The 21381-nt window shown below is 39.5% G+C and overlaps 2 protein-coding genes across 3 annotated transcripts in view; both read right to left on the bottom strand.

Annotated features, from left to right (window-relative positions):
* The window catches only part of LOC149340421 (uncharacterized), a 63969-nt gene that overhangs the window by 8222 nt on the left and 34366 nt on the right, over positions 1–21381 (bottom strand). The window lies entirely within an intron of this gene.
* LOC149340423 (uncharacterized) lies at positions 338–15624 on the bottom strand. Of its 2 annotated transcripts, none has more exons than XM_089551246.1 (3): positions 14899–15624; positions 11704–11799; positions 338–604 (listed from the first exon to the last, which is right to left on the bottom strand). In XM_089551246.1, the coding sequence occupies exons 1-3, from the start codon at positions 15005–15007 to the stop codon at positions 438–440; spliced, it is 372 nt and encodes a 123-aa protein (XP_089407372.1). In that variant the 5' UTR covers positions 15008–15624; the 3' UTR covers positions 338–437. The 2 variants fall into 2 exon arrangements, with proteins under 2 accessions (XP_089407372.1, XP_089407371.1); XM_089551245.1 differs by lacking the exon at positions 14899–15624 and adding an exon at positions 13301–14177.

Here is a 21381-nt window from a genome sequence, read left to right as displayed (position 1 = left end):
ATTTTGATTCTCACCAATTATTATATTTTCAAGTTCGTGTCACACCTATAGATATTTTAATTAAAGTCAGCAGTTGAACGAAAACGTCTGCGCAGGATAAATCATAACGGGCAAATGTAGACGTTTAGAAAAGATAAAATGACAGAGATTTCTGTTTTTTTTTCTTTCTGCATTTTTTATCAGCAGTAAGTAACCAATTTTAAAGTTACTGTCGTACTTGTCAATATTTTAAATGAAGTCGAGAGTTGGACGAACTCTCGTTTCGTCGGAGTAAATGATAGTAACGTCAAAGTGTAAATGCCGCGCTAAAATAAAAACAATAAGGTTTTGACTGTGAACAAGGCGTCCATACAGCTGCCAAAACGCATTGCTTTTCATCAACGTTTACAATTTCTCGATATAAAGAAGTTTTAATTTGAGGAAGTGCATTGAGTAAGTTAAGGAAGCCCAATCGGCCTTAAATATGGAGGAATGTGAATCCCTATTGGCAGTGAGCTACAGTGCTCACCTTTGCATTCTCCAGTTGCTTCGTCACACACTTGTCCTTTCTTTGTGCATTCTGTTTTCAGTTGCTCGGTGCACTTGGTTTCGGGTGGCTCTGCCGCTAATTCAGGCATAGAAAAAGAAAGAATGAATGAGCTGGAAGTTTTGCGAAATATTTAGGATAATTTGAGCTTGAAAGCCGCCACGGTTGCTAAGCGGCCCTGACGACCGGCTGCTGACCTGAAAGACGCCGGTTGGATCGCGGATGCGGCGGTCGAATTCCAATGGAAGCGGAATTCTAGAGGCCCGTGTACTGTGCGATGTCAGTGCAGGTTAAAGAAACACGGGTGGTCGAAATTCGCGGAGCCCTACGACGATCCACATAATCGAAGTCGCGTTTAAACGTTAAGCCCTCCTAAACCGTAAACTTTACGCATGATCATTTCTCGCGAATCTTAGGGTTTGCATAGAAATTTTATCGTTGCTAAAACGCACGTTATTTCCACTATGTCAGTAACTTAGAACCAGACGCGGTTCATGTTATTTTTCGATGAGTATTTGCTTGGTGTAAGACATAATGTTCATCAGATTCTCGTTGCGGTCGCCAAGCCGTGGGGACTTATATTTGTGTCCTGAAATTTAATTGATCATCCTTGCATTACTAAGGATGCGGAGTCAGCTCGACACCCCGTAGAGATTGATAGCGCTGTGAATAGAGGAGATTAGATTGCATCCATGTTTTTGCCGATGGCTGCACAACGGATATTGAAATAGAAACTGTAAAAGGCACAAAAGTTCTAGGAGAGGTATTATTCGATTTATTCGAAATTTCAATGATTATTTGAGATGAATGTTGGTGCTAAATTTTTGGAAAATAGTTTTGTATCAGAAATTTGTTTTCTAGACTAGGATGTTTACAGACATTCAAGGTTAACGGAACGTAACTTCAGCAAAGGAAAATTCCTTAGTAACAAAACAAGACGTAATTCCGTTATTCTTGAGGAATGGTGGTCACAAAAAAGCATCATTTTAGGCATGAACGAAAATTACGACCAAAAATATTCAGAGACCCACGTGGTTCGGTTTTCCAAATCTTTATTTTTTCTCTTTCAACGATTTTGATTCTCACCAATTAATATATTTTCAAGTTCGTGTCACACCTATAGATATTTTAATTAAAGTCTACAGTTGAACGAAAACGTCTGCGCAGGGTAAATCATAACGGGCAAATGTAGACGTTGAGAAAAGATAAAATGACAGAGATTTCTGGTTTTTTTTTCTTTCTGCATTTTTCATCAGCAGTAAGTAACCAATTTTAAAGTTACTGTCGTACTTGTCAATATTTTAAATGAAGTCGAGAGTTGGACGAACACTCGTTACGTCGGAGTAAATGATAGTAACGTCAAAGTGTAAATGCCGCGCTAAAATAAAAACTATTCGTTTTTGACTCTGTACAAGGCGCCCATACGGCTGCCGAAACGCATTGCATTTGATCAACGTTTACAATTTCTATATATAAAGAAGCTTTAATTTGAGGAAGTGCAGTGAGTAAGTTAAGGAAGCCTAATCGGCCTGAAATAGGAAGGAAAGTGAATCCCTATTGGCAGTGAGCTACAGTGCTCACCTTTGCATTCTCCAGTTGCTTCGTCACACACTTGTCCTTTCTTTGTGCAGGCTGTTTTCTGTTGCTCGGTGCACTTGGTTTCGGGGGGCTCTGCAGCTAATTCAGGCATAGAAAAAGAAAGAATGAATGAGCTGGAAATTTTACAAAATATTTAAGATAATTTGAGCTTGAAAGCCGCCACAGTTGCTAAGCGGCCCTGACGACCGGCTGCTGACCTGGAAGACGCCGGTTGGATCGCGGATGCGGCGGTCGAATTCCAATGGAAGCGGAATTCTAGAGGCCCGTGTACTGTGCGATGTCAGTGCAGGTTAAAGAAACACGGGTGGTCAAAATTCGCGGAGCCCTACGACGATCCACATAATCGAAGTCTCGTTTAAACGTTAAGCCCTCCTAAACCATAAACTTTACGCATGATCATTTCTCGCGAATCTTAGGGTTTGCATAGAAATTTTATCGTTGCTAAAACGCACGTTATTTCCACTATGTCAGTAACTTAGAACCAGACGCGGTTCATGTTATTTTTCGATGAGTATTTGCTTGGTGTAAGGCATAATGTTCATCAGATTCTCGTTGTGGTCGCCAAGCCGTGAGGACTTATATTTGTGTCCTGAAATTTAATTGATCATCCTTGCATTACTGAGAATGAGGAGTGAGCGCGACACCTCGTAGAGATTGATACCGCAGTGAATAGAGGAGATTATATTGCATCCATGTTGTGGCCGATGGCTGCACTACGGATATGAAATAGAAACTGTAAAAGGCACAAAAGTTTTAGGAGAGCTATTATTAGATTGATTCGAAATTTCAATGATTATTTGAGAGGAATGTTGGTGCTAAATTTTTGGAAAATAGTTTTGTATCAGAAATTTGTTTTCTAGACTAGGATGTTTACAGACATTCAAGGTTAACGGAACGTAACTTCAGCAAAGGAAAATTCCATAGTAACAAAACAAGACGTAATTCCGTTATTCTTGAGGAATGGTGGTCACAAAAAAGCATCATTTTAGGCATGAACGAAAATTACGACCAAAAATATTCAGAGACCCACGTGGTTCGGTTTTCCAAATCTTTATTTTTTCTCTTTCAACGATTTTGATTCTCACCAATTAATATATTTTCAAGTTCGTGTCACACCTATAGATATTTTAATTAAAGTCTACAGTTGAACGAAAACGTCTGCGCAGGGTAAATCATAACGGGCAAATGTAGACGTTGAGAAAAGATAAAATGACAGAGATTTCTGGTTTTTTTTTCTTTCTGCATTTTTCATCAGCAGTAAGTAACCAATTTTAAAGTTACTGTCGTACTTGTCAATATTTTAAATGAAGTCGAGAGTTGGACGAACACTCGTTTCGTCGGAGTAAATGATAGTAACGTCAAAGTGTAAATGCCGCGCTAAAATAAAAACTATTCGTTTTTGACTCTGTACAAGGCGCCCATACGGCTGCCGAAACGCATTGCATTTGATCAACGTTTACAATTTCTATATATAAAGAAGCTTTAATTTGAGGAAGTGCAGTGAGTAAGTTAAGGAAGCCTAATCGGCCTGAAATAGGAAGGAAAGTGAATCCCTATTGGCAGTGAGCTACAGTGCTCACCTCTGCATTCTCCTGTTGCTTCGTCACAGACTTGTCCTTTATTTGTGCAGGCTGTTTTCTGTTGCTCGGTGCACTTGGTTTCGGGGGGCTCTGCAGCTAATTGAGGCATAGAAAAAGAAAGAATGAATGAGCTGGAAATTTTGCGAAATATTTAAGATAATTTGAGCTTCAAAGCCGCCACGGTTGCTAAGCGGCTCTGACGAGCGGCTGCTGACCTTGAAGACGCCGGTTGGATCACGGATGCGGCGGTTGAATTGCAATGGAAGCGAAATTCTAGAGGCCCGTGTACTGTGCAATGCCAGTGTAGGTTAAAAAAAACACGGGTGGTCGAAATTCGCGGAGCCCTACGACGATCCACATAATCGAAGTCGCGTTTAGACGTTAAGCCCTCTTAAACCATAAATTTTACGCATGATCATTTATCGCGAATCTTAGGGTTTGCATAGAAATTTTATCGCGTCTTAAAAGCACGTTATTTCCCCTATGTCAGTAATTTAGAACCAGACGCGATTCATGTTATTTTTCGATGAGTATTTGCTTGGTGTAAGACATAATGTTCATCAGATTCTCGTTGCGGTCTCAAAGCCGTGGGGACTTATATTTGTGTCCTGAAATTGAATTGATCATCCTTGCATTACTGAGAATGCGGAGTGAGCGCGACACCTCGTAGAGATTGATATCGCAGTGAATAGAGGAGATTAGATTGCATCCATGTTTTTGCCGATGGCTGCACTACGGATATTGAAATAGAAACTGTAAAAGGCACAAAAGTTTTAGGAGAGCTATTATTAGATTGATTCGAAATTTCAATGATTATTTGAGAGGAATGTTGGTGCTAAATTTTTGGAAAATAGTTTTCTATCAGAAATTTGTTTTCTAGACTAGGATGTTTATAGACATTCAAGGTTAACGGAACTTAACTTCAGCTAAGCAAAATTCCATAGTAACAAAACAAGACGTAATTCCGTTATTCTTGAGGAATGGTGGTCACAAAAAAGCATCAGTTTAGGCATGAACGAAAATTACGACCAAAAATATTCAGAGACCCACGTGGTTCGGTTTTCCAAATCTTTATTTTTTCTCTTTCAACGGTTTTGATTCTCACCAATTAATATATTTTCAAGTTCGTGTCACACCTATAGATATTTTAATTAAAGTCTACAGTTGAACGAAAACGTCTGTGCAGGGTAAATCATAACGGGCAAATGTAGACGTTGAGAAAAGATAAAATGACAGAGATTTCTGGTTTTTTTTTTCTTTCTGCATTTTTCATCAGCAGTAAGTAACCAATTTTAAAGTTACTGTCGTACTTGTCAATATTTTAAATGAAGTCGAGAGTTGGACGAACACTCGTTTCGTCGGAGTAAATGATAGTAACGTCAAAGTGTAAATGCCGCGCTAAAATAAAAACAATACGGTTTTGACTGTGAACAAGGCGCCCATACAGCTGCCGAAACGCATTGCTTTTCATCAACGTTTACAATTTCTCGATATAAAGAAGCTTTAATTTGAGGAAGTGCATTGAGTAAGTTAAGGAAGCCTAATCGGCCTGAATTAGGAAGGAAAGTGAATCCCTATTGGCAGTGAGCTACAGTGCTCACCTCTGCATTCTCCTGTTGCTTCGTCACAGACTTGTCCTTTATTTGTGCAGGCTGTTTTCTGTTGCTCGGTGCACTTGGTTTCGGGGGGCTCTGCAGCTAATTGAGGCATAGAAAAAGAAAGAATGAATGAGCTGGAAATTTTGCGAAATATTTAAGATAATTTGAGCTTCAAAGCCGCCACGGTTGCTAAGCGGCTCTGACGAGCGGCTGCTGACCTTGAAGACGCCGGTTGGATCACGGATGCGGCGGTTTAATTGCAATGGAAGCGAAATTCTAGAGGCCCGTGTACTGTGCAATGCCAGTGTAGGTTAAAAAAAACACGGGTGGTCGAAATTCGCGGAGCCCTACGACGATCCACATAATCGAAGTCGCGTTTAGACGTTAAGCCCTCTTAAACCATAAATTTTACGCATGATCATTTATCGCGAATCTTAGGGTTTGCATAGAAATTTTATCGCGTCTTAAAAGAACGTTATTTCCCCTATGTCAGTAATTTATAACCAGACGCGATTCATGTTATTTTTCGATGAGTATTTGCTTGGTGTAAGACATAATGTTCATCAGATTCTCGTTGCGGTCTCCATGCCGTGGGGACTTATATTTGTGTCCTGAAATTTAATTGATCATCCTTGCATTACTGAGAATGAGGAGTGAGCGCGACACCTCGTAGAGATTGATACCGCAGTGAATAGAGGAGATTAGATTGCATCCATGTTGTGGCCGATGGCTGCACTACGGATATTGAAATAGAAACTGTAAAAGGCACAAAAGTTTTAGGAGAGCTATTATTCGATTTATTCGAGATTTCAATGATTATTGGAGATGAATGTTGGTGCTAAATTTTTGGAAAATAGTTTTCTATCAGAAATTTGTTTTCCAGACTAGGATGTTTATAGACATTCAAGGTTAACGGAACTTAACTTCAGCTAAGCAAAATTCCATAGTAACAAAACAAGACGTCATTCCGTTATTCTTGAGGAATGGTGGTCACAAAAAAGCATCATTTTTGGCATGAACTAAAATTACGACCAAAAATATTCAGAGACCCACGTGGTTCGGTTTTCCAAATCTTTATTTTTTCTCTTTCAACGATTTTGATTCTCACCAATTATTATATTTTCAAGTTCGTGTCACACCTATAGATATTTTAATTAAAGTCTGCAGTTGAACGAAAACGTCTGCGCAGGATAAATCATAACGGGCAAATGTAGACGTTTAGAAAAGATAAAATGACAGAGATTTCTGGTTTTTTTTCTTTCTGCATTTTTTATCAGCAGTAAGTAACCAATTTTAAAGTTACTGTCGTACTTGTCAATATTTTAAATGAAGTCGAGAGTTGGACGAACACTCGTTTCGTCGGAGTAAATGATAGTAACGTCAAAGTGTAAATGCCGCGCTAAAATAAAAACTATTCGTTTTTGACTCTGTACAAGGCGCCCATACGGCTGCCGAAACGCATTGCATTTGATCAACGTTTACAATTTCTATATATAAAGAAGCTTTAATTTGAGGAAGTGCAGTGAGTAAGTTAAGGAAGCCTAATCGGCCTGAAATAGGAAGGAAAGTGAATCCCTATTGGCAGTGAGCTACAGTGCTCACCTTTGCATTCTCCAGTTGCTTCGTCACACACTTGTCCTTTCTTTGTGCAGGCTGTTTTCTGTTGCTCGGTGCACTTGGTTTCGGGGGGCTCTGCAGCTAATTCAGGCATAGAAAAAGAAAGAATGAATGAGCTGGAAATTTTACAAAATATTTAAGATAATTTGAGCTTGAAAGCCGCCACAGTTGCTAAGCGGCCCTGACGACCGGCTGCTGACCTGGAAGACGCCGGTTGGATCGCGGATGCGGCGGTCGAATTCCAATGGAAGCGGAATTCTAGAGGCCCGTGTACTGTGCGATGTCAGTGCAGGTTAAAGAAACACGGGTGGTCAAAATTCGCGGAGCCCTACGACGATCCACATAATCGAAGTCTCGTTTAAACGTTAAGCCCTCCTAAACCATAAACTTTACGCATGATCATTTCTCGCGAATCTTAGGGTTTGCATAGAAATTTTATCGTTGCTAAAACGCACGTTATTTCCACTATGTCAGTAACTTAGAACCAGACGCGGTTCATGTTATTTTTCGATGAGTATTTGCTTGGTGTAAGGCATAATGTTCATCAGATTCTCGTTGCGGTCGCCAAGCCGTGAGGACTTATATTTGTGTCCTGAAATTTAATTGATCATCCTTGCATTACTGAGAATGAGGAGTGAGCGCGACACCTCGTAGAGATTGATACCGCAGTGAATAGAGGAGATTATATTGCATCCATGTTGTGGCCGATGGCTGCACTACGGATATGAAATAGAAACTGTAAAAGGCACAAAAGTTTTAGGAGAGCTATTATTAGATTGATTCGAAATTTCAATGATTATTTGAGAGGAATGTTGGTGCTAAATTTTTGGAAAATAGTTTTGTATCAGAAATTTGTTTTCTAGACTAGGATGTTTACAGACATTCAAGGTTAACGGAACGTAACTTCAGCAAAGGAAAATTCCATAGTAACAAAACAAGACGTAATTCCGTTATTCTTGAGGAATGGTGGTCACAAAAAAGCATCATTTTAGGCATGAACGAAAATTACGACCAAAAATATTCAGAGACCCACGTGGTTCGGTTTTCCAAATCTTTATTTTTTCTCTTTCAACGATTTTGATTCTCACCAATTAATATATTTTCAAGTTCGTGTCACACCTATAGATATTTTAATTAAAGTCTACAGTTGAACGAAAACGTCTGCGCAGGGTAAATCATAACGGGCAAATGTAGACGTTGAGAAAAGATAAAATGACAGAGATTTCTGGTTTTTTTTTCTTTCTGCATTTTTCATCAGCAGTAAGTAACCAATTTTAAAGTTACTGTCGTACTTGTCAATATTTTAAATGAAGTCGAGAGTTGGACGAACACTCGTTTCGTCGGAGTAAATGATAGTAACGTCAAAGTGTAAATGCCGCGCTAAAATAAAAACTATTCGTTTTTGACTCTGTACAAGGCGCCCATACGGCTGCCGAAACGCATTGCATTTGATCAACGTTTACAATTTCTATATATAAAGAAGCTTTAATTTGAGGAAGTGCAGTGAGTAAGTTAAGGAAGCCTAATCGGCCTGAAATAGGAAGGAAAGTGAATCCCTATTGGCAGTGAGCTACAGTGCTCACCTCTGCATTCTCCTGTTGCTTCGTCACAGACTTGTCCTTTATTTGTGCAGGCTGTTTTCTGTTGCTCGGTGCACTTGGTTTCGGGGGGCTCTGCAGCTAATTGAGGCATAGAAAAAGAAAGAATGAATGAGCTGGAAATTTTGCGAAATATTTAAGATAATTTGAGCTTCAAAGCCGCCACGGTTGCTAAGCGGCTCTGACGAGCGGCTGCTGACCTTGAAGACGCCGGTTGGATCACGGATGCGGCGGTTGAATTGCAATGGAAGCGAAATTCTAGAGGCCCGTGTACTGTGCAATGCCAGTGTAGGTTAAAAAAAACACGGGTGGTCGAAATTCGCGGAGCCCTACGACGATCCACATAATCGAAGTCGCGTTTAGACGTTAAGCCCTCTTAAACCATAAATTTTACGCATGATCATTTATCGCGAATCTTAGGGTTTGCATAGAAATTTTATCGCGTCTTAAAAGCACGTTATTTCCCCTATGTCAGTAATTTAGAACCAGACGCGATTCATGTTATTTTTCGATGAGTATTTGCTTGGTGTAAGACATAATGTTCATCAGATTCTCGTTGCGGTCTCAAAGCCGTGGGGACTTATATTTGTGTCCTGAAATTGAATTGATCATCCTTGCATTACTGAGAATGCGGAGTGAGCGCGACACCTCGTAGAGATTGATATCGCAGTGAATAGAGGAGATTAGATTGCATCCATGTTTTTGCCGATGGCTGCACTACGGATATTGAAATAGAAACTGTAAAAGGCACAAAAGTTTTAGGAGAGCTATTATTAGATTGATTCGAAATTTCAATGATTATTTGAGAGGAATGTTGGTGCTAAATTTTTGGAAAATAGTTTTCTATCAGAAATTTGTTTTCTAGACTAGGATGTTTATAGACATTCAAGGTTAACGGAACTTAACTTCAGCTAAGCAAAATTCCATAGTAACAAAACAAGACGTAATTCCGTTATTCTTGAGGAATGGTGGTCACAAAAAAGCATCAGTTTAGGCATGAACGAAAATTACGACCAAAAATATTCAGAGACCCACGTGGTTCGGTTTTCCAAATCTTTATTTTTTCTCTTTCAACGATTTTGATTCTCACCAATTAATATATTTTCAAGTTCGTGTCACACCTATAGATATTTTAATTAAAGTCTACAGTTGAACGAAAACGTCTGTGCAGGGTAAATCATAACGGGCAAATGTAGACGTTGAGAAAAGATAAAATGACAGAGATTTCTGGTTTTTTTTTTCTTTCTGCATTTTTCATCAGCAGTAAGTAACCAATTTTAAAGTTACTGTCGTACTTGTCAATATTTTAAATGAAGTCGAGAGTTGGACGAACACTCGTTTCGTCGGAGTAAATGATAGTAACGTCAAAGTGTAAATGCCGCGCTAAAATAAAAACAATACGGTTTTGACTGTGAACAAGGCGCCCATACAGCTGCCGAAACGCATTGCTTTTCATCAACGTTTACAATTTCTCGATATAAAGAAGCTTTAATTTGAGGAAGTGCATTGAGTAAGTTAAGGAAGCCTAATCGGCCTGAATTAGGAAGGAAAGTGAATCCCTATTGGCAGTGAGCTACAGTGCTCACCTCTGCATTCTCCTGTTGCTTCGTCACAGACTTGTCCTTTATTTGTGCAGGCTGTTTTCTGTTGCTCGGTGCACTTGGTTTCGGGGGGCTCTGCAGCTAATTGAGGCATAGAAAAAGAAAGAATGAATGAGCTGGAAATTTTGCGAAATATTTAAGATAATTTGAGCTTCAAAGCCGCCACGGTTGCTAAGCGGCTCTGACGAGCGGCTGCTGACCTTGAAGACGCCGGTTGGATCACGGATGCGGCGGTTTAATTGCAATGGAAGCGAAATTCTAGAGGCCCGTGTACTGTGCAATGCCAGTGTAGGTTAAAAAAAACACGGGTGGTCGAAATTCGCGGAGCCCTACGACGATCCACATAATCGAAGTCGCGTTTAGACGTTAAGCCCTCTTAAACCATAAATTTTACGCATGATCATTTATCGCGAATCTTAGGGTTTGCATAGAAATTTTATCGCGTCTTAAAAGAACGTTATTTCCCCTATGTCAGTAATTTATAACCAGACGCGATTCATGTTATTTTTCGATGAGTATTTGCTTGGTGTAAGACATAATGTTCATCAGATTCTCGTTGCGGTCTCCATGCCGTGGGGACTTATATTTGTGTCCTGAAATTTAATTGATCATCCTTGCATTACTGAGAATGAGGAGTGAGCGCGACACCTCGTAGAGATTGATACCGCAGTGAATAGAGGAGATTAGATTGCATCCATGTTGTGGCCGATGGCTGCACTATGGATATTGAAATAGAAACTGTAAAAGGCACAAAAGTTTTAGGAGAGCTATTATTCGATTTATTCGAGATTTCAATGATTATTGGAGATGAATGTTGGTGCTAAATTTTTGGAAAATAGTTTTCTATCAGAAATTTGTTTTCCAGACTAGGATGTTTATAGACATTCAAGGTTAACGGAACTTAACTTCAGCTAAGCAAAATTCCATAGTAACAAAACAAGACGTCATTCCGTTATTCTTGAGGAATGGTGGTCACAAAAAAGCATCATTTTTGGCATGAACTAAAATTACGACCAAAAATATTCAGAGACCCACGTGGTTCGGTTTTCCAAATCTTTATTTTTTCTCTTGCAACGATTTTGATTCTCACCAATTATTATATTTTCAAGTTCGTGTCACACCTATAGATATTTTAATTAAAGTCTGCAGTTGAACGAAAACGTCTGCGCAGGATAAATCATAACGGGCAAATGTAGACGTTTAGAAAAGATAAAATGACAGAGATTTCTGGTTTTTTTTCTTTCTGCATTTTTTATCAGCAGTAAGTAACCAATTTTAAAGTTACTGTCGTACTTGTCAATATTTTAAATGAAGTCGAGAGTTGGACGAACTCTCGTTTCGTCGGAGTAAATGATAGTAACGTCAAAGTGTAAATGCCGCGCTAAAATAAAAACAATAAGGTTTTGACTGTGAACAAGGCGTCCATACAGCTGCCAAAACGCATTGCTTTTCATCAACGTTTACAATTTCTCGATATAAAGAAGTTTTAATTTGAGGAAGTGCATTGAGTAAGTTAAGGAAGCCCAATCGGCCTTAAATATGGAGGAATGTGAATCCCTATTGGCAGTGAGCTACAGTGCTCACCTTTGCATTCTCCAGTTGCTTCGTCACACACTTGTCCTTTCTTTGTGCATTCTGTTTTCAGTTGCTCGGTGCACTTGGTTTCGGGTGGCTCTGCCGCTAATTCAGGCATAGAAAAAGAAAGAATGAATGAGCTGGAAGTTTTGCGAAATATTTAGGATAATTTGAGCTTGAAAGCCGCCACGGTTGCTAAGCGGCCCTGACGACCGGCTGCTGACCTGAAAGACGCCGGTTGGATCGCGGATGCGGCGGTCGAATTCCAATGGAAGCGGAATTCTAGAGGCCCGTGTACTGTGCGATGTCAGTGCAGGTTAAAGAAACACGGGTGGTCGAAATTCGCGGAGCCCTACGACGATCCACATAATCGAAGTCGCGTTTAAACGTTAAGCCCTCCTAAACCGTAAACTTTACGCATGATCATTTCTCGCGAATCTTAGGGTTTGCATAGAAATTTTATCGTTGCTAAAACGCACGTTATTTCCACTATGTCAGTAACTTAGAACCAGACGCGGTTCATGTTATTTTTCGATGAGTATTTGCTTGGTGTAAGACATAATGTTCATCAGATTCTCGTTGCGGTCGCCAAGCCGTGGGGACTTATATTTGTGTCCTGAAATTTAATTGATCATCCTTGCATTACTAAGGATGCGGAGTCAGCTCGACACCCCGTAGAGATTGATAGCGCTGTGAATAGAGGAGATTAGATTGCATCCATGTTTTTGCCGATGGCTGCACAACGGATATTGAAATAGAAACTGTAAAAGGCACAAAAGTTCTAGGAGAGGTATTATTCGATTTATTCGAAATTTCAATGATTATTTGAGATGAATGTTGGTGCTAAATTTTTGGAAAATAGTTTTGTATCAGAAATTTGTTTTCTAGACTAGGATGTTTACAGACATTCAAGGTTAACGGAACGTAACTTCAGCAAAGGAAAATTCCATAGTAACAAAACAAGACGTAATTCCGTTATTCTTGAGGAATGGTGGTCACAAAAAAGCATCATTTTAGGCATGAACGAAAATTACGACCAAAAATATTCAGAGACCCACGTGGTTCGGTTTTCCAAATCTTTATTTTTTCTCTTTCAACGATTTTGATTCTCACCAATTAATATATTTTCAAGTTCGTGTCACACCTATAGATATTTTAATTAAAGTCTACAGTTGAACGAAAACGTCTGCGCAGGGTAAATCATAACGGACAAATGTAGACGTTGAGAAAAGATAAAATGACAGAGATTTCTGTTTTTTTTCTATCTGGATTTTTTATCAGCAGTAAGTAACCAATTTTAAAGTTACTGTCGTACTTGTCAATATTTTAAATGAAGTCGAGAGTTGGACGAACACTCGTTTCGTCGGAGTAAATGATAGTAACGTCAAAGTGTAAATGCCGCGCTAAAATAAAAACTATTCGTTTTTGACTCTGTACAAGGCGCCCATACGGCTGCCGAAACGCATTGCATTTGATCAACGTTTACAATTTCTCGACATAAAGAAGTTTTAATTTGAGGAAGAGCATTGAGTAAAATAAGGAAGCCCAATCGGCCTTAAATATGGAGGAATGGGAATCCCTATTGGCAGTGAGCTACAGTGCTCACCGTTGCATTCTCCAGTTGCTTCGTCACACACTTGTCCTTTCTTTGTGCAGGCTGTTTTCTGTTGCTCGGTGCACTTGGTTTCGGGGGGCTCTGCAGCTAATTCAGGCATAGAAAAAGAAAGAATGAATGAGCTGGAAATTTTACAAAATATTTAAGATAATTTGAGCTTGAAAGCCGCCACAGTTGCTAAGCGGCCCTGACGACCGGCTGCTGACCTGGAAGACGCCGGTTGGATCGCGGATGCGGCGGTCGAATTCCAATGGAAGCGGAATTCTAGAGGCCCGTGTACTGTGCGATGTCAGTGCAGGTTAAAGAAACACGGGTGGTCAAAATTCGCGGAGCCCTACGACGATCCACATAATCGAAGTCTCGTTTAAACGTTAAGCCCTCCTAAACCATAAACTTTACGCATGATCATTTCTCGCGAATCTTAGGGTTTGCATAGAAATTTTATCGTTGCTAAAACGCACGTTATTTCCACTATGTCAGTAACTTAGAACCAGACGCGGTTCATGTTATTTTTCGATGAGTATTTGCTTGGTGTAAGGCATAATGTTCATCAGATTCTCGTTGCGGTCGCCAAGCCGTGAGGACTTATATTTGTGTCCTGAAATTTAATTGATCATCCTTGCATTACTGAGAATGAGGAGTGAGCGCGACACCTCGTAGAGATTGATACCGCAGTGAATAGAGGAGATTATATTGCATCCATGTTGTGGCCGATGGCTGCACTACGGATATGAAATAGAAACTGTAAAAGGCACAAAAGTTTTAGGAGAGCTATTATTCGATTTATTCGAAATTTCAATGATTATTTGAGATGAATATTGGTGCTAAATTTTTGGAAAATAGTTTTCTATCAGAAATTTGTTTTCTAGACTAGGATGTTTATAGACATTCAAGGTTAACGGAACTTAACTTCAGCTAAGCAAAATTCCATAGTAACAAAACAAGACGTAATTCCGTTATTCTTGAGGAATGGTGGTCACAAAAAAGCATCATTTTAGGCATGAACGAAAATTACGACCAAAAATATTCAGAGACCCACGTGGTTCGGTTTTCCAAATCTTTATTTTTTCTCTTTCAACGATTTTGATTCTCACCAATTAATATATTTTCAAGTTCGTGTCACACCTATAGATATTTTAATTAAAGTCTACAGTTGAACGAAAACGTCTGCGCAGGGTAAATCATAACGGGCAAATGTAGACGTTGAGAAAAGATAAAATGACAGAGATTTCTGGTTTTTTTTTCTTTCTGCATTTTTCATCAGCAGTAAGTAACCAATTTTAAAGTTACTGTCGTACTTGTCAATATTTTAAATGAAGTCGAGAGTTGGACGAACACTCGTTTCGTCGGAGTAAATGATAGTAACGTCAAAGTGTAAATGCCGCGCTAAAATAAAAACAATACGGTTTTGACTGTGAACAAGGCGCCCATACAGCTGCCGAAACGCATTGCTTTTCATCAACGTTTACAATTTCTCGATATAAAGAAGCTTTAATTTGAGGAAGTGCATTGAGTAAGTTAAGGAAGCCTAATCGGCCTGAATTAGGAAGGAAAGTGAATCCCTATTGGCAGTGAGCTACAGTGCTCACCTCTGCATTCTCCTGTTGCTTCGTCACAGACTTGTCCTTTATTTGTGCAGGCTGTTTTCTGTTGCTCGGTGCACTTGGTTTCGGGGGGCTCTGCAGCTAATTGAGGCATAGAAAAAGAAAGAATGAATGAGCTGGAAATTTTGCGAAATATTTAAGATAATTTGAGCTTCAAAGCCGCCACGGTTGCTAAGCGGCTCTGACGAGCGGCTGCTGACCTTGAAGACGCCGGTTGGATCACGGATGCGGCGGTTGAATTGCAATGGAAGCGAAATTCTAGAGGCCCGTGTACTGTGCAATGCCAGTGTAGGTTAAAAAAAACACGGGTGGTCGAAATTCGCGGAGCCCTACGACGATCCACATAATCGAAGTCGCGTTTAGACGTTAAGCCCTCTTAAACCATAAATTTTACGCATGATCATTTATCGCGAATCTTAGGGTTTGCATAGAAATTTTATCGCGTCTTAAAAGCACGTTATTTCCCCTATGTCAGTAATTTAGAACCAGACGCGATTCATGTTATTTTTCGATGAGTATTTGCTTGGTGTAAGACATAATGTTCATCAGATTCTCGTTGCGGTCTCAAAGCCGTGGGGACTTATATTTGTGTCCTGAAATTGAATTGATCATCCTTGCATTACTGAGAATGCGGAGTGAGCGCGACACCTCGTAGAGATTGATATCGCAGTGAATAGAGGAGATTAGATTGCATCCATGTTTTTGCCGATGGCTGCACTACGGATATTGAAATAGAAACTGTAAAAGGCACAAAAGTTTTAGGAGAGCTATTATTAGATTGATTCGAAATTTCAATGATTATTTGAGAGGAAGGTTGGTGCTAAATTTTTGGAAAATAGTTTTCTATCAGAAATTTGTTTTCTAGACTAGGATGTTTATAGACATTCAAGGTTAACGGAACTTAACTTCAGCTAAGCAAAATTCCATAGTAACAAAACAAGACGTAATTCCGTTATTCTTGAGGAATGGTGGTCACAAAAAAGCATCAGTTTAGGCATGAACGAAAATTACGACCAAAAATATTCAGAGACCCACGTGGTTCGGTTTTCCAAATCTTTATTTTTTCTCTTTCAACGATTTTGATTCTCACCAATTAATATATTTTCAAGTTCGTGTCACACCTATAGATATTTTAATTAAAGTCTACAGTTGAACGAAAACGTCTGTGCAGGGTAAATCATAACGGGCAAATGTAGACGTTGAGAAAAGATAAAATGACAGAGATTTCTGGTTTTTTTTTTCTTTCTGCATTTTTCATCAGCAGTAAGTAACCAATTTTAAAGTTACTGTCGTACTTGTCAATATTTTAAATGAAGTCGAGAGTTGGACGAACACTCGTTTCGTCGGAGTAAATGATAGTAACGTCAAAGTGTAAATGCCGCGCTAAAATAAAAACAATACGGTTTTGACTGTGAACAAGGCGCCCATACAGCTGCCGAAACGCATTGCTTTTCATCAACGTTTACAATTTCTCGATATAAAGAAGCTTTAATTTGAGGAAGTGCATTGAGTAAGTTAAGGAAGCCTAATCGGCCTGAATTAGGAAGGAAAGTGAATCCCTATTGGCAGTGAGCTACAGTGCTCACCTCTGCATTCTCCTGTTGCTTCGTCACAGACTTGTCCTTTATTTGTGCAGGCTGTTTTCTGTTGCTCGGTGCACTTGGTTTCGGGGGGCTCTGCAGCTAATTGAGGCATAGAAAAAGAAAGAATGAATGAGCTGGAAATTTTGCGAAATATTTAAGATAATTTGAGCTTCAAAGCCGCCACGGTTGCTAAGCGGCTCTGACGAGCGGCTGCTGACCTTGAAGACGCCGGTTGGATCACGGATGCGGCGGTTTAATTGCAATGGAAGCGAAATTCTAGAGGCCCGTGTACTGTGCAATGCCAGTGTAGGTTAAAAAAACACGGGTGGTCGAAATTCGCGGAGCCCTACGACGATCCACATAATCGAAGTCGCGTTTAGACGTTAAGCCCTCTTAAACCATAAATTTTACGCATGATCATTTATCGCGAATCTTAGGGTTTGCATAGAAATTTTATCGCGTCTTAAAAGAACGTTATTTCCCCTATGTCAGTAATTTATAACCAGACGCGATTCATGTTATTTTTCGATGAGTATTTGCTTGGTGTAAGACATAATGTTCATCAGATTCTCGTTGCGGTCTCCATGCCGTGGGGACTTATATTTGTGTCCTGAAATTTAATTGATCATCCTTGCATTACTGAGAATGAGGAGTGAGCGCGACACCTCGTAGAGATTGATACCGCAGTGAATAGAGGAGATTAGATTGCATCCATGTTGTGGCCGATGGCTGCACTACGGATATTGAAATAGAAACTGTAAAAGGCACAAAAGTTTTAGGAGAGCTATTATTCGATTTATTCGAGATTTCAATGATTATTGGAGATGAATGTTGGTGCTAAATTTTTGGAAAATAGTTTTCTATCAGAAATTTGTTTTCCAGACTAGGATGTTTATAGACATTCAAGGTTAACGGAACTTAACTTCAGCTAAGCAAAATTCCATAGTAACAAAACAAGACGTAATTCCGTTATTCTTGAGGAATGGTGGTCACAAAAAAGCATCATTTTAGGCATGAACGAAAATTACGACCAAAAATATTCAGAGACCCACGTGGTTCGGTTTTCCAAATCTTTATTTTTTCTCTTTCAACGATTTTGATTCTCACCAATTAATATATTTTCAAGTTCGTGTCACACCTATAGATATTTTAATTAAAGTCTACAGTTGAACGAAAACGTCTGCGCAGGGTAAATCATAACGGACAAATGTAGACGTTGAGAAAAGATAAAATGACAGAGATTTCTGTTTTTTTTCTATCTGGATTTTTTATCAGCAGTAAGTAACCAATTTTAAAGTTACTGTCGTACTTGTCAATATTTTAAATGAAGTCGAGAGTTGGACGAACACTCGTTTCGTCGGAGTAAATGATAGTAACGTCAAAGTGTAAATGCCGCGCTAAAATAAAAACTATTCGTTTTTGACTCTGTACAAGGCGCCCATACGGCTGCCGAAACGCATTGCATTTGATCAACGTTTACAATTTCTCGACATAAAGAAGTTTTAATTTGAGGAAGAGCATTGAGTAAAATAAGGAAGCCCAATCGGCCTTAAATATGGAGGAATGGGAATCCCTATTGGCAGTGAGCTACAGTGCTCACCGTTGCATTCTCCAGTTGCTTCGTCACACACTTGTCCTTTCTTTGTGCAGGCTGTTTTCTGTTGCTCGGTGCACTTGGTTTCGGGGGGCTCTGCAGCTAATTCAGGCATAGAAAAAGAAAGAATGAATGAGCTGGAAATTTTACAAAATATTTAAGATAATTTGAGCTTGAAAGCCGCCACAGTTGCTAAGCGGCCCTGACGACCGGCTGCTGACCTGGAAGACGCCGGTTGGATCGCGGATGCGGCGGTCGAATTCCAATGGAAGCGGAATTCTAGAGGCCCGTGTACTGTGCGATGTCAGTGCAGGTTAAAGAAACACGGGTGGTCAAAATTCGCGGAGCCCTACGACGATCCACATAATCGAAGTCTCGTTTAAACGTTAAGCCCTCCTAAACCATAAACTTTACGCATGATCATTTCTCGCGAATCTTAGGGTTTGCATAGAAATTTTATCGTTGCTAAAACGCACGTTATTTCCACTATGTCAGTAACTTAGAACCAGACGCGGTTCATGTTATTTTTCGATGAGTATTTGCTTGGTGTAAGGCATAATGTTCATCAGATTCTCGTTGCGGTCGCCAAGCCGTGAGGACTTATATTTGTGTCCTGAAATTTAATTGATCATCCTTGCATTACTGAGAATGAGGAGTGAGCGCGACACCTCGTAGAGATTGATACCGCAGTGAATAGAGGAGATTATATTGCATCCATGTTGTGGCCGATGGCTGCACTACGGATATGAAATAGAAACTGTAAAAGGCACAAAAGTTTTAGGAGAGCTATTATTCGATTTATTCGAAATTTCAATGATTATTTGAGATGAATATTGGTGCTAAATTTTTGGAAAATAGTTTTCTATCAGAAATTTGTTTTCTAGACTAGGATGTTTATAGACATTCAAGGTTAACGGAACTTAACTTCAGCTAAGCAAAATTCCATAGTAACAAAACAAGACGTAATTCCGTTATTCTTGAGGAATGGTGGTCACAAAAAAGCATCAGTTTAGGCATGAACGAAAATTACGACCAAAAATATTCAGAGACCCACGTGGTTCGGTTTTCCAAATCTTTATTTTTTCTCTTTCAACGATTTTGATTCTCACCAATTAATATATTTTCAAGTTCGTGTCACACCTATAGATATTTTAATTAAAGTCTACAGTTGAACGAAAACGTCTGTGCAGGGTAAATCATAACGGGCAAATGTAGACGTTGAGAAAAGATAAAATGACAGAGATTTCTGGTTTTTTTTTTCTTTCTGCATTTTTCATCAGCAGTAAGTAACCAATTTTAAAGTTACTGTCGTACTTGTCAATATTTTAAATGAAGTCGAGAGTTGGACGAACACTCGTTTCGTCGGAGTAAATGATAGTAACGTCAAAGTGTAAATGCCGCGCTAAAATAAAAACAATACGGTTTTGACTGTGAACAAGGCGCCCATACAGCTGCCGAAACGCATTGCTTTTCATCAACGTTTACAATTTCTCGATATAAAGAAGCTTTAATTTGAGGAAGTGCATTGAGTAAGTTAAGGAAGCCTAATCGGCCTGAATTAGGAAGGAAAGTGAATCCCTATTGGCAGTGAGCTACAGTGCTCACCTCTGCATTCTCCTGTTGCTTCGTCACAGACTTGTCCTTTATTTGTGCAGGCTGTTTTCTGTTGCTCGGTGCACTTGGTTTCGGGGGGCTCTGCAGCTAATTGAGGCATAGAAAAAGAAAGAATGAATGAGCTGGAAATTTTGCGAAATATTTAAGATAATTTGAGCTTCAAAGCCGCCACGGTTGCTAAGCGGCTCTGACGAGCGGCTGCTGACCTTGAAGACGCCGGTTGGATCACGGATGCGGCGGTTTAATTGCAATGGAAGCGAAATTCTAGAGGCCCGTGTACTGTGCAATGCCAGTGTAGGTTAAAAAAACACGGGTGGTCGAAATTCGCGGAGCCCTACGACGATCCACATAATCGAAGTCGCGTTTAGACGTTAAGCCCTCTTAAACCATAAATTTTACGCATGATCATTTATCGCGAATCTTAGGGTTTGCATAGAAATTTTATCGCGTCTTAAAAGAACGTTATTTCCCCTATGTCAGTAATTTATAACCAGACGCGATTCATGTTATTTTTCGATGAGTATTTGCTTGGTGTAAGACATAATGTTCATCAGATTCTCGTTGCGGTCTCCATGCCGTGGGGACTTATATTTGTGTCCTGAAATTTAATTGATCATCCTTGCATTACTGAGAATGAGGAGTGAGCGCGACACCTCGTAGAGATTGATACCGCAGTGAATAGAGGAGATTAGATTGCATCCATGTTGTGGCCGATGGCTGCACTACGGATATTGAAATAGAAACTGTAAAAGGCACAAAAGTTTTAGGAGAGCTATTATTCGATTTATTCGAGATTTCAATGATTATTGGAGATGAATGTTGGTGCTAAATTTTTGGAAAATAGTTTTCTATCAGAAATTTGTTTTCCAGACTAGGATGTTTATAGACATTCAAGGTTAACGGAACTTAACTTCAGCTAAGCAAAATTCCATAGTAACAAAACAAGACGTAATTCCGTTATTCTTGAGGAATGGTGGTCACAAAAAAGCATCATTTTAGGCATGAACGAAAATTACGACCAAAAATATTCAGAGACCCACGTGGTTCGGTTTTCCAAATCTTTATTTTTTCTCTTTCAACGATTTTGATTCTCACCAATTAATATATTTTCAAGTTCGTGTCACACCTATAGATATTTTAATTAAAGTCTACAGTTGAACGAAAACGTCTGCGCAGGGTAAATCATAACGGACAAATGTAGACGTTGAGAAAAGATAAAATGACAGAGATTTCTGTTTTTTTTCTATCTGGATTTTTTATCAGCAGTAAGTAACCAATTTTAAAGTTACTGTCGTACTTGTCAATATTTTAAATGAAGTCGAGAGTTGGACGAACACTCGTTTCGTCGGAGTAAATGATAGTAACGTCAAAGTGTAAATGCCGCGCTAAAATAAAAACTATTCGTTTTTGACTCTGTACAAGGCGCCCATACGGCTGCCGAAACGCATTGCATTTGATCAACGTTTACAATTTCTCGACATAAAGAAGTTTTAATTTGAGGAAGAGCATTGAGTAAAATAAGGAAGCCCAATCGGCCTTAAATATGGAGGAATGGGAATCCCTATTGGCAGTGAGCTACAGTGCTCACCGTTGCATTCTCCAGTTGCTTCGTCACACACTTGTCCTTTCTTTGTGCAGGCTGTTTTCTGTTGCTCGGTGCACTTGGTTTCGGGGGGC

The sequence above is a fragment of the Amblyomma mixtum genome, chromosome 6 (genome assembly GCF_055824585.1).
Source record: "Amblyomma mixtum isolate Tamu chromosome 6, ASM5582458v1, whole genome shotgun sequence".
Lineage (NCBI taxonomy): Eukaryota > Metazoa > Arthropoda > Arachnida > Ixodida > Ixodidae > Amblyomma > Amblyomma mixtum.
The sequence above is the reverse complement of the archived record's forward strand: the minus strand, read 5'-3'. Positions and strand labels throughout refer to the sequence as shown.